Source organism: Salmo salar, chromosome ssa08 (assembly GCF_905237065.1).
Source record: "Salmo salar chromosome ssa08, Ssal_v3.1, whole genome shotgun sequence".
Classification (NCBI taxonomy): domain Eukaryota; kingdom Metazoa; phylum Chordata; class Actinopteri; order Salmoniformes; family Salmonidae; genus Salmo; species Salmo salar.
In genome coordinates this window covers 18,895,962-18,913,888 of record NC_059449.1, presented here as the reverse complement: position 1 = coordinate 18,913,888, position 17,927 = coordinate 18,895,962, and the positions used below count along the sequence as shown (strand labels likewise).

Genomic DNA, 17,927 nt, shown 5'->3' with positions numbered 1-17,927 from the left:
CTGCCACAGCGCGCTCATTCGAGGTCATGTTCTCTAATAAAAGCGGGTACCGTAAAATGATTAATTACAGAGTGGCACAGAATCAGAAATAAGGCCCCGGTGGTAGAAAGCCTCGTATTCATTAAGATGATACCATATCCAGTGACTGTGCTGTGACTGGCTTCTATTCTATTCTGGGGATGTGGACACCCTTGATAAATGTCCCTCTCTTCATAAGGCTTGTCTCGGTCGGCTAATGACTTGTCCGGAATGAACACTAAATGGATTGTGATCACAAAGCTACGCTTTGCAGCGTGCTCCGCTCATGTCTGTTCCCACTGGGCACAGACGTCACATCAACGTGTATTCCACGTTGATTCAACGTAATAACATTGAAAACGACTTGGAAACAACGTTGATTCAACCAGAGTGCCCAGTGGGATATATGGAATGTCATCCGTTTTGCTAATTAAAAGTTAAACAGCACTGCGGTTCAGCAGTGATGGCATGCGCTCAGGAAGCCCGCTGATGGGCTTCTCCACACTCATTGGTAGCTTTAGGGCCCCAGGGGAAGGCTGACAAACAGGGCTGCAGGGGCAGAGACAGTTTGCTGTCTGGGAGAGATGAAAACTCCACTAGTTTCTTAAGTCAGAGCCGTGGGAAAGATACAGTCATCTGGTGGCGCTGAACCGTAACGCACGGCGACGGGAGAGAAACTGCGCGGCCAGATAAACTCGACCTGCACTCAACATTTTCCTTCCTTGGGAGAACAGATACGTATCTCTATCGCTCTTTCTCGCCCCCTCCCTCCAACCTCTCTCATAGACTTTCTAAGATACAGCGTCTGAATTCAGATGCGGTGCACTTCGAAGGCGAGCATCAGCATCACTACAGCGACTCTGGCTCGGATAAAATCGGAAGAGCGCGTTATCGTCCTCGGTTATTTTCGATTCATCTAGTTGATTACACCCCCCCACCCCCACCCCCCACACACACTCCCCATATCACCCCAATACATCAGTCGTCGGAATTATAGCTCTTCCCCTTGGCTTCCCCTTTCTTCAAACCGAACAGAATTGATGTGTATTTGCCGCATGAGGACGTCCAAGCATTGGAACTCAGTTGCTGGGGTTGCAGCAATTCAGCCTGCCGCTTGCTCCGCGCCGGAGACATGAATCTACCATAACGGAATTCGCGTTCCCTTTCAACATCGGAGCAATCAAAACTGTTTGTTTGCCGGCTCATGGGGGTTACATTTCGTTTCTGCTGGTCAATAACTGTCGTCAAGTGAATAGCTGTTATCGTCATCGCTTCAATTCCAAACTGGAGGAGTCGTGATCAACGGGAATGAAATTGAGAAAATCGTCCGCGGGTTGGAGGACAGGGCTGAGTTTAGGTCGGGAACTAAGAGTCTAGATATTAACAACTTTGTGCGCAAGACTTTCTCTTTCTATATGGACCGATCAACATCACTGGATATCGAGGCTCTGAAGGTAGGTAGACTACGTGCACACGAAAATGAGTGTGTATGTGTGTGTGTGTGTGTGTGGGGGGGGTGTCCTTCGCTGTGTGGTGATGGGTGCCGCGGTGCCCGACGCTTGTTACACAAGCCAGTGCCGTTGTGTGGTGGAGTGTCAAAATTTGTGCGTGGGGTGCATCTCAATATGTGAGTTGTTGCAGCCATGGTGTTCTCTCTCAGCTGTGTGATACATTCCACTGTCCACATTGGGGATTTAGAATGCATTAAGCTTGAACCGTCTCGAACGTGTTGGGAGCTGCTCTGTTTTGCGGGGAATATGTGTAATGAGCTCTCTCTCTCTCTCTCTCTCTCTCTCTCTCTCTCTCTCTCTCTGCCTCTGTCTCTATGCCTCTCTCTCTCTCTCTCTCTCTCGCTCTGTCTCTGTCTCTCTCTGTCTCTCTCTCTGTCTCTCTGTCTCTCTCTCTGTCTCTCTCTCTCTCTCTCTCTCTATGCCTCTGTCTCTATGCCTCTCTCTCTCTCTGTCTCTCTCTCTGTCTCTCTGTCTCTCTCTCTCTCGCTGTGTGTGTCTCTCTCTCTCTGTGTCTCTCTGTCTCTCTCTCTCTCTCTCTCTGTGTCTGTCTCTCTGTCTGTATACCCCACTCACCACCTACGTCCCCTCATGTTCAGTGTTCAATAATAGGATAGGATACTCTGGGAAGAGTTCCCTCTTGCTCATCGTCTTCATTTATAGGCGCCAAATAGTAGTCTGTGTTGTAAAACATGTGGAATGAAAACAAATCAAATCAGATTGCGTGCTATCAACATGTCCATGTTATGAAGGACAAGTGTGCTGTTGGAGTTGAAATGGTGCGTATGAGAACATATGGAGCGAATGCTGCCCAGTTTGCGCCCCGATTTGTAAACATACGTGTCAAGTACAAATCTCTAAATCTCAATCAGAATTGGGATGCCTGTGTAAACTCACCTGTAGCGACCCAGCACGCACTGTGATCACACTGACATGTAACCTAGCCCCTGCGTGCACACGGAATTCCAATCCGCCGTTCGGAGGCCATTTGGTAGTGTATCGATCCGCGGCTGAAAAGAGACCCGGGACTATTTTGACGCCCCATTTAAATCAGGGAGCTGGAGCTGTACCCAGGTCGGCCAGCTGTCTGGCGATTGGTTTCATTGATCGAACCGATGATTGCATAGATCAGACAATCCACGGGAATGAATACATTGTGGCTGGTTGTTGAAGTTTTGATGATGCTCTAATATTCCACATTAGTTAGTGCAGGTCCCTGACCAGTCCCATATGTTAGGCTAATGATTGCAATCATTCTGACTACTTTTCCCGCTGATGAGTGTTAATTGGAAGTTGACATGGATTGGTTTGTTTGATCTTTTAAGCCTCGAATTGGTATTGGTTGAATTTACAGGATCATTTTGTGCATATTCGCGCATCACACGTGCCAAATGTTCCCATTTTGTCAAATGTATTTTAATCAAATAAATGTATTTATAAAGCCCTTTTTACATCAGCCGATGTCACAAAGTGCTATACAGAAACCCAGCCTAAAACCCTGAACAGCAAGCAATGCAGATGTAGAAGCACCATTGGTGGGGAAAGGTCATCGTTCCGATATCCATAGTTTGTTTATTTCTTTTTAAAGTTAAAGATTTGGCAAACAGTTCAAAGCAAGGCCTTAATGGCAAATCACTAATGTGCACTTTAAAATAGAGTCCCATGGGATAATAAGCAATCAAATATTTGGAAGTCATCCAAGAGGCAGTAAAAGAGGATGTGGCCCATGATGACATGCTGGCCTGGGTTTGTGTGGCAGGACTATTTCGCCACCATCCTCTGTGCCCATAGCTTCCTGAACTAGGTCTTTGGGACCCCATGTGTTGCACATTTTGGTGTTTGCCCTAGCACTACACAGCTGGTTCAAATAATCATCAGGCTTTGATCATTTGAATCAGCTGTGTAGTGTTAGGGCAAGACCCAAAACGTGCACCACTCGGGGTCCCGAGGACCGAGTTTGGGAAACCCTGCCATAGCCTGCCACAGTTGGCGAGGGTATTATACTGTAGCTAAAGATCTGCACAATCATAACCCTCAATAGAGGAAACCCACTGGTATTATACTGTAGCTAAAGATCTGCACAATCATAACCCTCAATAGAGGAAACCCACTGGTATTATACTGTAGCTAAAGATCTGCACAATCATAACCCTCAATAGAGGAAACCCACTGGTATTATACTGTAGCTAAAGATCTGCACAATCATAACCCTCAATAGAGGAAACCCACTGGTATTATACTGTAGCTAAAGATCTGCACAATCATAACCCTCAATAGAGGAAACCCACTGGTATTATACTGTAGCTAAAGATCTGCACAATCATAACCCTCAATAGAGGAAACCCACTTATGTTGGCAAACTGAGCCTTGGTTTGACTAACTAGTTAACCTCTCCCTCCCTCTCTTGATCTGTCCATCCCTCTCTTCTTCCCTGGAAGGATAAGGCTGCCATGAGACTAAGCCTGCATCCCAGATGGCACCCTGTTCCCTTTATGCCACTATATAGGGTATCGGGGCGCACCCTAACCGTGGGTTGTTTTCTGGAGTAGTGGTCCCTAAACTTTAGTGCTAGATGACCTGCCTATTGTCGTTTTTTTTAGGTTTTTTTTGTGACCCACCTGTTTTTCTAGCCCAGACCCAATGGCCTTGACCTTGCCTATATGGAGGGGTCAACCACTTGACCATTTGAAAACACTCAATCTTGTAACCTGTATTCACAAAGTGTCTCGAAGTAGGTTCACTGATCTAGGATCAGGTCCACCCTTGTCTATTTAGTATAATCTAAAAGGCAAATCTGATCCTGGAACAGCACTTTACTCTGAGACGCTTTGTAAGTAAGGCCCCAGGGGGCCTGATATTGATTCTAAGCTGTATTCTATTATCAGTTAGATTCATTAGGGCATAGCACACACTAGGCCCGGCGCAGTCAGAACATTAGAACATTATTGAATTAGCATTAGCATGTGTAATTAACTGTCATGGGCTATTGTTTGGACGGAAGTGGCATACGCGGTAATTGAACCGAGGGAGGGGCAAAGAGGACTCTGAAAGAAGGCGTGGCTTGAAGAGTAGAGGAGATTATAAACTAAGCGAACACCAAGCGAGCGGTGGCGGCATTTTAGCGGGGAGGGGAGTCATGGCGATATAGTCTAATTACAGTACCAATTCTGCTTAGCTTCTTATCCCCAGGCAAATGTGTCAGTTAAACTCAGAGTTGATAAGATTAGTCCCCGTCTCTCCTTCTTCATCTAAACTGCAAAGAAAGTGCAATTCAATTTACTGGAAAGCTTTCAGAGATGGATACCCCGGGAAGCAGAGCACTTCAAACAGACAGTCCTGTTCCAAAGGAAATGGAAACGCTTGCTAATTAATCAGATCAGATTGAAACCAATGGGATATTTGAGCGATGTTGACTTTTAGTCACAGCAGCATCATATATTGCCTGATTTTAGGATTGGTTATCTGAACTTGACCTTTGTGGGGTCACATTATAGTTGATAGAACGTCACTGGTCAATCCTCATCACGATTGGCAGCTGCTGTGGAAGAGGGGTTAAGATGACGTCTAGGAATTGGGCAGTATCCATCTGCGCTTACAGCGGGCTTAAATCTATTGTTTTTCCTACAGCTATAAAATAGTTTGAGTAACATTTGCCTGTGTACTACTCTGTTTGTCTTTACATTTCCTGGGTCCTGACTCGAGTTCCATCTGACTAAGTCTTGCAGACTGACTCTGGGGGTGAGTCTGTCTCCTCCATCCATTCTATACTTAATTAACTGCGGCAGCCCTGAAAGGGCACTCCGATTACAACATTGGCTTCAGCTACATGTACAGCAGCGCCGAGTATCAAATGATTAATATATATTTGCAGAGGAGGAAACCGTTGTGTAGAACATTTCCCGCGGATAGCCTTCAGCGTGTGCTTGGGAACGGCAGGCAATTTGCCCGTGTTGTGTGTGTGCACAGGTGTCGAGACGTAAAACACCTGGCGACGGCAGGAAAAGGTTAACGCCGCACAAGGGGCTTTGTTCCGGATTACCGGATACAATTTCGACATAATGAACTAAGTGATGCAAAAGTTATTGAGGTATAAAATGTGGCATTACACTAGTACAGGCCCGGATGCATCCTACTGCTACGCTTTCCCTTTCTTTAGTTCTCCACTCCAAACCTGCTTGCTGGCTGCCTCCTCCTCTCTTATTACAGATGAAATGGAGAGAGGCTTTAATAGTTGTTTAATTTACACCATTAATCACCCTGTTATGCTATTACTGCTCACATTATTACTGCAATCTTCCAAGAAGCGTTTTTATAATTGCTTCCATTGTTCTAGTAGGGGTGGCCATGGAAACGATGAGACTGCTTGCTTACTGTAGAGTTAGTAACTGGGCCCAGGAACAGTGGGAAGACCGAGGCAGTCTAAAGCAACAAGCATTTTTCATTTCCCATTCGGATAAATTCCGCAAACAAATCTCTCCTTCAGCCACGTGTTTGCCTGTATTTTACCCTCTATGTGGACTGACATTGGTTGTCTAGTGCAGTGACACAATCTGTCAAGTTGATGTACAGTTGAAGTCGGAAGTTTACATACACCTTAGTGAAATACATTTAAACTCAGTTTTTCACAATTACTGACATTTAATCCAAGTAAAAATTAGGATTAGGATCACCACTTTATTTTAAGAATGTGAAATGTCAGAATAATAGTAGGGAGAATGATTTATTTCAGCTTTTATTTATTTCATCACATTCCCAGTGGGTCAGAAGTTTACATACACTGAATTAGTATTTGGTAGGATCGCCTTTAAATTGTTTAACGTTTCGGGTAGCCTTCCACAAGTTTCCCACAATAAATTGGGTGAATTTTGGCCCATTCCTCCTAACAGAGCTGGTGTAACTGAGTTAGGTTTGTAGGCCTCCTTGATCGCACACGATTTTTCAGTTCTGTCCACAAATTTTCTATAGGATTGAGGTCAGGACTTTGTTGTCCTTAAGCCATTTTGCCACAACTTTGGAAGTGTGCTTGGGGTCATTGTGCATTTGGAAGACCCATTTGTGACCAAGCTTTAACTTCCTGACTGATGTCTTGAGATGTTGCTTCAATATATCCACATAATTTTCCTACCTCATGATGCCATCTATTTTGTGAAGTGCACCAGGCCCTCCTGCAGCAAAGCACCCCCACAACATGATGCTGCCACCCCCGTGTTTCACGGTTGGGTTGGTGTTCTTCGGCTTGCAAGCCTCCCCCTTTTTCCTCCAAACATAACGATGGTCATTATGGCCAAACAGTTCTATTTTTGCTTCATTAAATCAGAGGACATTTCTCCAAAAAGTACGATCTTTGTCCCCATGTGCAGTTGCAAACCGTAGTCTGGCTTTTTTTATGGCGGTTTTGGAGCAGTGGCTTCTTCCTTGCTGAGCGGCCTTTCAGGTTATGACGATATAGGACTCGTTTTACTGTGGATATAGATACTTTTGTACCTGTTTCCTCCAGCATCTTCACAAGGTCCTTTTCTGTTGTTCTGGGATTGATTTGCACTTTTCGCACGAAAGGAGATTGTGGTTGAAAAACGAGTTTCAATGACTCCAACATAAGTGTATGTAAACTTCCGACTACAACTGTATAGTCCGGTTGATAAAGCCTTACATGGGTCTGGCGATCTTCCGGCTATGACCTAGGGAGTTGAGCGAGCGACGTGCATTCTCTTGAGATGGCCATACTTACCAGCTAATAGAGAGTGATGGTTGATCCTAGCAGCAGTCAGTCAAGCTGCAGGGGGCCCCGGGGGCCTTGGTGGGTAAACACTTTGGTTCGCACACTACAAACACTGAAGCTAAGCCATGCATAAGGGAGCACATGTTGAACTCTGCTCCCTCCCTCCTCCCCGTGGTTCCGCCGCTCTGACAAGTTAATAACAGTCAGATCTCAGGCCTGGTTGTGGCTGAGGAGCATAGGGGGACTGGCAACTGCGCTCCCACTCAAGGGCGCTACTGACACCTCATCATGAGACAAATGGAGCGGGATTGGCGGCCCGCGCTGGCGTAAAGTAAGGAGTGCGGCGGCTCGAGAATGACGGACGAGTTGGGGTGATTGAAAGAGTGAAGGGAGAAGAGGGCCTCTCCTGCCTCACACTTTTCTCTAGGTTTTTGGAGTGAGACGATGCGGGGACAGAGAGGGGATGTGACATGCCTCAGAGCAACTAAGGGATGATGGAGTGACTGACAGTGCAGCCACTTAGTCAGGGTCAGGATCATGGTTGGGGATGAGACTTGACCAAGACAAAGTAAACCTTGTCTGAGCCAGAACGGCCCATAGGGCAGGAACTTATCTCATCTTTCTGTAGAGGGAGGATTTGTATTGGCATTTGTTAGTATCTCCACACTCCTCCTTGGGTCCAAAACGATTACATCACAACAAAACAGCCTACATCATAAATAACACAATACATCATACAATAATTATTACATCATTACTCAATCATTACACATTTAGAATACAAAATGTACAATACAATACAATAATATTACAATGTTTTTTATTGGACAAGTTTAGGTAGTCCCTCCCGTTTCAGTACACTTTCTTCCATTTGGTTCCTAATGAATGTGACCCATGTCCAGACAAAACCAGGTTCAGAGACAGGTCTGGTGGTCTGGATCAGGGATATCGTTCAGTAAAAAAATAACAATGTGAGGGGGCCATTCGTTTTTTTCCCTTCCGCTTAAATAGATTCACATCTTCATCGATTCAATCAGCCCAACTATGTTTACTGTCATACCAAATCCAATATCACTGGAGACTCATTAAAAGACAAATTGTGTTTTTGCATAATTGCATATAATTTCCGGAGGTTGGTTTTTGATTGAACGTGACCTTAGATCCAACCTAATCAAGGCTCCTAAAGTCCCTCTGTACTGAAGCATCAGGGAGGAAATGTCAAAGCACATTGGTCTGGCTAACGTCCAAGTACTCAGTGAGGATGTCTGGTCTCCCCGTCCACCCCCCGTCCACTCCCCTCCCTCCCACAACATAGTCTGTTTATGCCGACCTGGGTCTATTATTTTCATGTGGATGTGATTCAGACGTTGACTTTCTGAGCTGTCTTGGCTGTGTTTGTGTGGCCATGTTTGATGTGCTTTGTTGTCCTTTGTGTTGTACGTTTCACACCTCCGTGATTCTGCCGCTCGTCGCCTCACCAATGTCCTGAGAATATTCCAGCGACTTGAAAAGGGACTTTATTTGTTTGCCCGTTTGCGCTGATATTCAAATATTCCCGACAGACTTTGAAAGCTCTTTGTCAACCAATGTCAAGGCGGTGTGACAAAAAAATTGCGTTGTCAGAAATGACAGACATCGCTAAAGAAAAAACAAATAGATGAAAACCAAGACTTGTTTCCGTTTATTATTTCATTTGTTACACTTTTTTCCCCAGACCTGCTTCTCCATTGTAGACTTATGAAGGTCATGAAGAAAAAATAAATCATTTTTTTCCCTAAAGAATTTGAAATCATCTTTTCAATCAGTCCCTTTATTGGATAACAATAATGGTTTTATGTAGTGGTTGGAAGGACATTGACGACAATTGTTGCTACCAACTCCGCATACAGTTTAGTCTTTCCTGAGCATGTTACCTGGGCAGGAAAACTCCAGGCCCCAGTTATAGCTAGGACCAGTTATAGGTAGGCCCAGATCAAGGGGCATGTGTGTGAGTGTGTGTGTGAATGTGTGAGAGTGTGAGTGTGTGTGTGTGTGTGTGTGTGTGTGTGTGTGTGTGTGTGTGTGTGTGTGTGTGAGCACAACTGACCAACCTCTGTTCATAGACAACATTTACGCATTCTCCTCTCAAGTCCCCCACCACCCATGAGCCATAATTACTTTAAACCGATCTCAACGTTATCTCTCAAAAAGCCACGTTTTCCTATTGGACAATAAGAAGGAAGGAAAGAATAGTGTAATATTCATATCTGTAAACATACTGAATTATAATTGGATGCATTTTACCATATCATACTGTGCTATGATTGGTTAAGACCCCCCAGAGGGTTAGGTCATGGTCACTTGATCATGGTTGGAGATAAGTGAACATGCCAGTTGTAGCTAGCTAATAAAGAGCTACGTTAAGAAATATCCTGTAGTACTGCATTTTATTATTTTGTACAAAGCGTACAAAACAAGACATGGTGTCAGAGTAAAAGGTCTTAAAAGATGGATTTTTCTGGAGTTCCTTCACCTCGAATGGACTGGGAGTCTACAAACTTACCCGATGCATGGCGTAAGTACAAACAGCATGTGGAGCTAATGTTCATGGGTCCTCTGAAGGAAAGAGAAGAGGAAAAGTGCAGCCACCTGCTCCTCTGGATCGGTGAAAAAGGGAGAGATATTTACAACACATGGACACTTACCGAGGCTGAATCAAAGGTACTGAAAACATACTACGATCGTTTTGAAGCATATGTTGTGCCGAAGACCAATAGGATTTTCGCTAGGTACAAATTCCATGAGAGAGTACAGGGAGATAGCGAGTCTTTTGAACAGTTTGTGACTGAGCTGCGTCTGCTTGTGAAAGACTGTGATTATGCAAACAAGGATGAGATGGTCAGGAACCGTATTGTATTTGGAATACACTCACCGCGAGTGAGAGAGAAACTTTTTAATGTTGGGTCTGAGCTAACGCTGGGCAAAGCTATCGACATAGCCAGATCTCACGAGCTAGCACAGGCGCAGATGAAAACCATTTCGCGCCGCAGCACGAGCGCATCACGTGAACAAGCAGTGCACGCAGTCAGGCAGACATCAAAGCACACCTCCGGTGCACAGAGAGCGCGTTTTAGAACGGAGAGAGACATAACTCCAAAACAGAGCGACACAGACTCAAAACGCCCCAAAACATGTGGATATTGTGGATACAAAGTGGATGGCGAACAAGGAAATTGCCCAGCTAAAGGCAAACAGTGTACTAAATGTGGTAAATGGAATCACTTTGCAAAAGTGTGCAGAGCCTACCGTGGAAAAACAGTACACACAGGGAGTGAAGATAATGTCAATCAAAGAGTCAAATGCTAATGAACTGTTTATTGATTCAGTGACACAGAAAAGTCAAACATCAGAGACAGAGCAAGCCTTTGCTGACATTGAGATAGGAACACAAGGCACAGAGCTAAAGTTCAAACTAGACACTGGTGCACAAGTAAACATTATTCCTCTGAATAAGTACCGCAGCTTGACATCTGAGTGCGAGCTACAGCCCACCATGCGCAGACTGACAGGTTATGGTGGTAAACAGCTCCCAGTAAAAGGCACATGCACTTTCAATTGCAAATACAAGGAAAGTGACATGATGTTGGACTTTTACTTTGTTGACAGTAGAGCACCTGCAGTGCTAGGTCTTAAAGCATGTTTAGACATGGACCTCATCAAGCTAGTTTTATCAGTGACAGCACCAGTAGAGACAGAAAATGTACTGGAGGAGTTTGCTGATGTTTTTACAGGAATAGGATTATTCCCAGGAGAATGTACCATTCACCTTGGCCCAGACGCAACCCCTGTGGTCTACCCACCGAGAAAGATTCCCCTTGCTCTCCATGCCCGTCTGAAGAAAGAGTTGGAGAGCATGGAGCAATCTGACATAGTCACCAAGGTTACAGAACCGACTGACTGGGTAAACGCGTTAGTGGTGGTGGAGAAACCACGCACAGGCAAGCTCCGAGTATGCCTCGACCCAAGAGACTTGAACAAGGCTATCAAACGGCCCCATTACCCTTTACCGACGCTAGATGGCATCACACGCAAGCTAGCGGGAGCACACTACTTCAGTGTCATGGACGCTAGATCAGGCTACTGGGCTATCAAGCTCACAGAAGAGTCATCTAAGCTCACAACACTCAACACACCGTTTGGACGCTACAGGTTCTGTCGCCTGCCTTTTGGGATTATCTCAGCCCAAGACGAGTTTCAGCGAAAGATCGACGAAGTGTACGAAGGCCTCGACGGAGTTGTGGCAATTGTGGACGACATCCTTGTCTATGGTCGAACCAAAGAGGAGCACGACCAAAACCTCCGCGCGATGCTGCAAAGGTCCCGCGAGAGAGCAGTCCGGCTCAACCCCGAGAAGAGCACAGTTGGCGCTAAAGAGGTCAGCTACTTCGGACATCTTCTCACTGCGAATGGAATCAAGCCAGATCCACAGAAGATCTCAGCCATAAAAGAAATGGAGCCACCAAAGAACCGTGCAGAGCTGGAAACAGTGCTTGGCATGGTCAACTACTTAGCCAAGTTCGCACCCAGCCTCTCCAATGCTAATGCACCCCTGCGTCAACTGCTAAAGCAGTTCAGTGAGTTTCTCTGGGACAAGCAACACGACATTGCTTTCCAGAATGTGAAAGACTTGATCACGAGAGAACCAGGGACCAATCCTTGCCTACTACGACCCCAACAAAGAGCTCAGACTGCAAGTGGACGCGTCGAAGTATGGACTAGGTGCAGTGCTACTGCAAGAAGGAAAGCCCATCGGCTATGCTTCCAAATCTCTCACAGACTGTGAATCAACTACGCTCAAATCGAAAAGGAACTCTACGCCATTCTGTTCGGATGTAAACGTTTCCATCAGCACGTATTGTGGAATCCGACCACAAGCCTCTTGAGTCAATCATGAGGAAACCACTAGCCGCAGCCAGGCCAAGGCTACAGAGAATGATCCTTCAACTACAAAAATACGACTTCACAATCACTCACCGTCCAGGCAAAGACATCCCTGTCGCAGACACACTCTCCAGGAAGTTTCTTACCTACAAGGACAGCAGCCTCAGTGAGGGCATGGACATGCAAGTGCACACTGTGTACAGCAACTTACCAGTTAGTGACACGAAACTGAAGGAGATCCAAGCAGAAACAGACAAGGACTCTCAACTCACACAGCTGAGGGAAGTCATACAGGATGGATGGCCTGAGGAGAGGAGAAAATGCCCTCAGAGCGTCTCAGAATTCTGGAACCATCGTGATGAACTATCACAGATCAACGGAATCATTTTCAAAGGAGAGAAAATCATTATTCCTACCAGTCTCAGAGAATACATTTTGACAAAGATCCATGCTGGACACATGGGCATGGAAAAGTGCAAACAGAGAGCACGGGACATTTTATTTTGACCCGGAATGTGCAAACAAATAGAGGACATTGTTGGTAGATGCGCCATCTGTCTTCAACGACACCCCTCAAACACCAAAGAGCCAATGTTACCTCACTGTATCCCAGACCGACCCTGGCAGGTCGTGGCAACCGATCTGTTCACCTGGAACAACGAGGACTACGTCATAACAGTGGACTACTACAGCAGATACTTCGAACTCGACAAGCTTCACAGCACCACATCTGCAGCTGTGATACACAAGCTGAAAGCAGCCTTTGCCAGGCATGGCATTGTAGAGACTTTAATATCTGACAATGGGCCCTGTTACAAATCAAATGAGTTTGAATCCTTCACAAAAGCATGGGAGTTCACACATGTCACCACAAGCCCACATTACCCTCAAAGTAATGGCCTTGCAGAAAAATCTGTGCAGATTGCTAAATCACTCGTGGACAAAGCAAAAGCAGACAAGAGAGACCCCTACCTCAGTCTCCTTGAATACGGCAACACTTCAGTTGACAACTTCAAATCACCAGCCCAGCTGGCCCAGCTGCAACCTGAGGTCGTCAGCTACAAGGAAATGCATGGAAAATGTGCACAGAGACAACAACAACAAAAGCGATACTACGACAGGTCAGCTGGAACACTGCCACCACTGATCGACGGAGAGTCAGTTAGAATCCAGGAGCATGGCCTCTGGAAACCAGCAGTCGTCATCCAGCCAGCTGACACTGAACGTTCATATCACGTCCGCACCGCAGAAGGAGTGGTGTACCGCCGCAATCGTCGTCACTTACTGAACACAAAAGAACAACACACTGATGAGATGAACTGTTTCCCTGAAAGAGAACGTGATGGACTAAACACACACACAGCACAACATACACCACACTTACCTGCAACACCACAAGAGCTGTTGACTGACACAGAAGCATGCTCAGCATCATATCGCACAAGGTCAGGAAGAGAGGTCAAGCCCAGAGCTGTCCTAGACCTGTGAAATGTCAAAGGGTGTAGGCGGATCGCTGCCCTAAAAGAGTTCCAGACTGTAAACTTGTTATTGAAAGTTCACTTGAAATGCTTTGGTATTGTATTTGTTTGAAATGTTAAGATGTCATTTCTACAGTGAAAGCTGAGTTGCTGAGAATCCCTTGTTTGAAAAGTAACAGTATGTTGGATCATTGTTTCAGAGTCTATGTTGATTCAGTTGGTGTAGTATGCAATATCAATGGTTACTTACCTTGAGTTAAAACTACAGAGCATGTATTCAAAAGAAACACTTAGAATATGTAAAACATTTTTCTTTTGTTTTAAAAGAAGGGGGATGTAATATTCATATGTGTAAACATACTGAATTATAATTGGATGTACTGTATTTTACCGCCGTATCATACTGTGCTATGTTAAGACCACCCAGAGAGTTAGGTCATGGTCAGTTGATCATGGTTGGAGATAAGTGAACATGCCAGTTGTAGCTAGCTAATAAAGAGCTACGTTAAGAAATATCCTGTAGTACTGCATTTTATTATTTTGTACAAAACGTGCAAAACAAGACAAATAGAGACTATTTATCGAAAAGAACTGTCTAATAGATATTTTATTGGTCCTTGTGAAGGGCAGCGCTGCTCAGCTCGGCTCGACATAGCTGCAGAAATAGTTTTATCTTCTTTCCCATTCAGCCTATTGATTCTCTCCACCAACATGAAAGGCATTGTCCTGTTTCTGCCGGTTTGATGTTTCTGTTCTGCATAGCTCTGTATCTGTATGCCCCTGTATTTAAACCCCAGCAACACGGACATATTCTGTAACGCTGCATTACATTTCCCCTCAGTAGGAACTGCACAAATTCTATGGGCTGGTTTTCCTGGACTCAGATTATTGTGATTAAACTTGGTCCTGGACTAAACATTAATCCAAATGGAAAATCGCCATTGAAAATGCATGACTAATGTTAATCTGGGTCCAGGAAACCGGCTTGGTAGGTTCACAGGGTTTTCGTCCAATGGTGTATCCGTTCCATCTGGCGGCGTTGGTACGTTGGAGCGGTTCCGTTCAGGGGTATGCCTGTTCCGTTCTATTTCTAGTTACTTGATGCAGCACATTAGGTTTTAATGACCTCATAAGCCCTGGATAACTCCGTTAGATAAACGCAGCGGATACGGAGATAACATTCCGTTATGATTTATTCACAAAGTGGCATGCAGTCATTCGTAGTGCTGCACTTCAGTGTAGCTCCGTTCGTTCTCTCACTTCTCGCCCGTTCTCTGCACCCACTGCCAGTCAAGGTGACTTACAGAAAGCTCCTCACGAGGAGATAAAATGGTTGCCATTTATCCAGGCGCATGCCATTATAGCCAGGGTCTGAGCTGCATTAGGCAGATTCTTCTCAAGGCCATTATAACAGCAGCGGTGACAGTTACACATCCGCGAGGAAGCGCGACATATCCACAACAACGACAGCTACTACTCTCAGCGACTGTTACGGTGCTAGCCAGAGAGACATTTTATCCCTCGGGCTGAGCTTCAAGAACTGTTCCAACACCGTGGAGGTAGTTCCTCCTGGATCAAACTGCAACCCGTTAGAAAGCAATGATGCCTTATGTATTCTAGTAAACATACCAGGGTGCATATCTATTGGTAAAGTGTGATCATCATTCAACATATGACTGTGAGCACTGAGAGGGACATGGAGCGAGAGATGTGATGGAGGGAGATTGAAGATGGAAAGTGAGAGAGAGATTGGCGACGGAGGGAGAGAATGAGAGAGAGAGAGAGAGAGAGCGAGAGAGAGGAGGGTTTACATGAGCGAGGGAATGAGATGGGTTGATGGAAGGAGAGTGAATGAGGGAGAGATGAGAGGGAGAGAATGAGATGGAAGAGAGAGCGAGAGAATGAGATGGGTTGATGGAGGGAGAGTGGATGAGGGAGAGATGAGAGGGAGAGAATGAGATGGAAGAGAGAGCGAGAGAATGAGATGGGTTGATGGAGGGAGAGTGGATGAGAGAGGGAGGAAGGATAGCGTTGCATCAGCCTGGGTATTGTCAGCAGTCACACTTGTCAGCAGTGCTCTGATCTCATCTGGCTGATTACCTCTGTGCCATTGCCTTTGAAGCCTGGAGAGACAGACAGACGGGAAGACAGACGGCTGCTTTCCTACCACACTTTCCTGTCATCCTCCAATCCGTCATGTATTTTTTCTTTTGGCACAGTGTTCACATCACGTCCAGGCCCTCTCCCTTCTGGGTAGCATAGGTCGACGCTACACGGGTCTGATTGGGGATTGCGCGTGGGGAGGGGAGAGGAGGGAGAGGAGAGACAGAGGCCAGTGTGAGGAAGATGCTTGTCTCAGACAGTCAGTGTGTCCAGGATCAGTAGCGGTGTCTGAAATGGGCCATTGTCAATAGCAGTACATAGGGTGGTATTTCAGACACAACCAGTGTGTCTCAGTAGTCCAACGGGGTTATAATCCTCATCACAGTGGTCTGGTCCAGTCCACTGATTGTCTCTCTCTGTTAGTCATTACGCCTGATACACACTCACAGCCCCGATCCACACACCTGATCTGCCCGGCTTAGTGATTACAGGAACACTGCCGCAGACAACCCTGGTGATGCTGCAGTAGAGCACAGGTAATGTGATGGAGAGAGAGGGGGAGGGAGAGAAGGAAGGGAGAGAGAGTGGGGAGGGAGGGAGAGTGGGGGAGGAGAGAAGAGAGGGAGAGAAAGGAGGGAGAGTGGGAAGGGAAAGAATACAGTATGTTGGTTGGTGAGAGAGGCAGGAGAGGTGAGGGAAAGACGGAGAGAGAGATAGAATATGTGGGAAGAAAAAGTGAGTGTGAAAATGAGAGGGAGCAGGAATGTCAGATGGTAAGAAGGGCAGGAGGTAAGAAGTGAGGGAAAGAGGGGGAGAGAGGGAGGGAGAGAAGGCATCGGCCCAGAGTGTTGCCTGTGTGTAGAGGCAGGCAGCCAAAAAAAAGCAGTGTCACCCTGTTGCTTAGAGACAGATGGTCCCCCCACCCGCATGGGGTGAAACGGGGGCCAGGGAGGAAGGGGGAGAGGAGGAGTGGGGAGAGCACCTTGGGGAGGAGAGGGGAGGGCATTGTGGGATAGGCAGGGGTGTAAGGGGCAGGGTGGAGAGAGGGGAGGGAGGAAGGAGGAGTGGGGAGAGCACCTTGGGGAGGAGAGGGGAGGGCATTGTGGGATAGGCAGGGGTGTAAGGGGCAGGGTGGAGAGAGGGGAGGGAGGAAGGAGGAGTGGGGAGAGCACCTTGGGGAGGAGAGGGGAGGGCATTGTGGGATAGGCAGGGGTGTAAGGGGCAGGGTGGAGAGAGGGGAGGGAGGAAGGAGGAGTGGGGAGAGCACCTTGGGGAGGAGAGGGGAGGGCATTGTGGGATAGGCAGGGGTGTAAGGGGCAGGGGTGGAGAGAGGGGAGGGAGGAAGGAGGAGTGGGGAGAGCACCTTGGGGAGGAGAGGGGAGGGCATTGTGGGATAGGCAGGGGTGTAAGGGGCAGGGTGGAGAGAGGGGAGGGAGGAAGGAGGAGTGGGGAGAGCACCTTGGGGAGGAGAGGGGAGGGCATTGTGGGATAGGCAGGGGGAGATGTTTATTTATTTTCCATTTTCTACTTGAACTATTTGCACATCGTTACAACACTGTATATAGACATAATATGACATTTGAAATGTCTTTATTCTTTTGGAACTTATAAGAGCGTAATGTTTACTGTTCATTTTTTATTGTTCATTTCACTTTTGTTTATCGATTTCACTTGCTTTGACAATGTAAACATACAGTGCATTTGGAAAGTATTCAGGCCCCTTGACTTTTTCCACATTTTGTTATGTTAAGTCTTATTCTAAAATGGATTAAATTGCTTTTTACCCTCATCTATCTACACATAATACCCCATAATGACAAGCAGAAACAGGTATTTATGTATTTCTTCTAATAAAATAAAAATTTAAAAATTAAATATCACATTTACGTAACTATTCAGACCCTTTACTCAGTCCTTTGTTGAAGCACCTTTGGAAATGATTACAGCCTCTAGTCTTCTTGGGTATGACGCTACAAGCGTGGCAAAACTGTATTTGGGCAGTTTCTCACATTCTTCACTGCAGATCCTCTCAAGCTCTTCAGGTTGGATGGGGAGGGTCGCTGCACAGGTCTCTCCAGAGACGTTCGATCGGGTTCAGCTCTGGCTGGGCCACTCAAGGACATTCAGAGACTTGTCCCCTAAGCCACTCCTGCGGTGCCTTGGCTGTGTGCTTAGGGTCGT

General features: G+C 46.2%; 1 protein-coding gene across 1 annotated transcript in view; it reads left to right on the top strand.

Moving 5' to 3' along the window:
• Nucleotides 1-504: 504 nt before the first annotated feature.
• Nucleotides 505-17,927, top strand: part of LOC106602171 (zeta-sarcoglycan) — a 361,636-nt gene continuing 344,213 nt past the window's right edge. Inside the window, exon 1 of the mRNA XM_045722923.1 lies at nucleotides 505-1,472. Within this exon, the coding sequence (XP_045578879.1) occupies nucleotides 1,434-1,472 (39 nt within the window). The 5' untranslated portion in view covers nucleotides 505-1,433. The remainder of the gene's footprint in view (nucleotides 1,473-17,927) is intronic.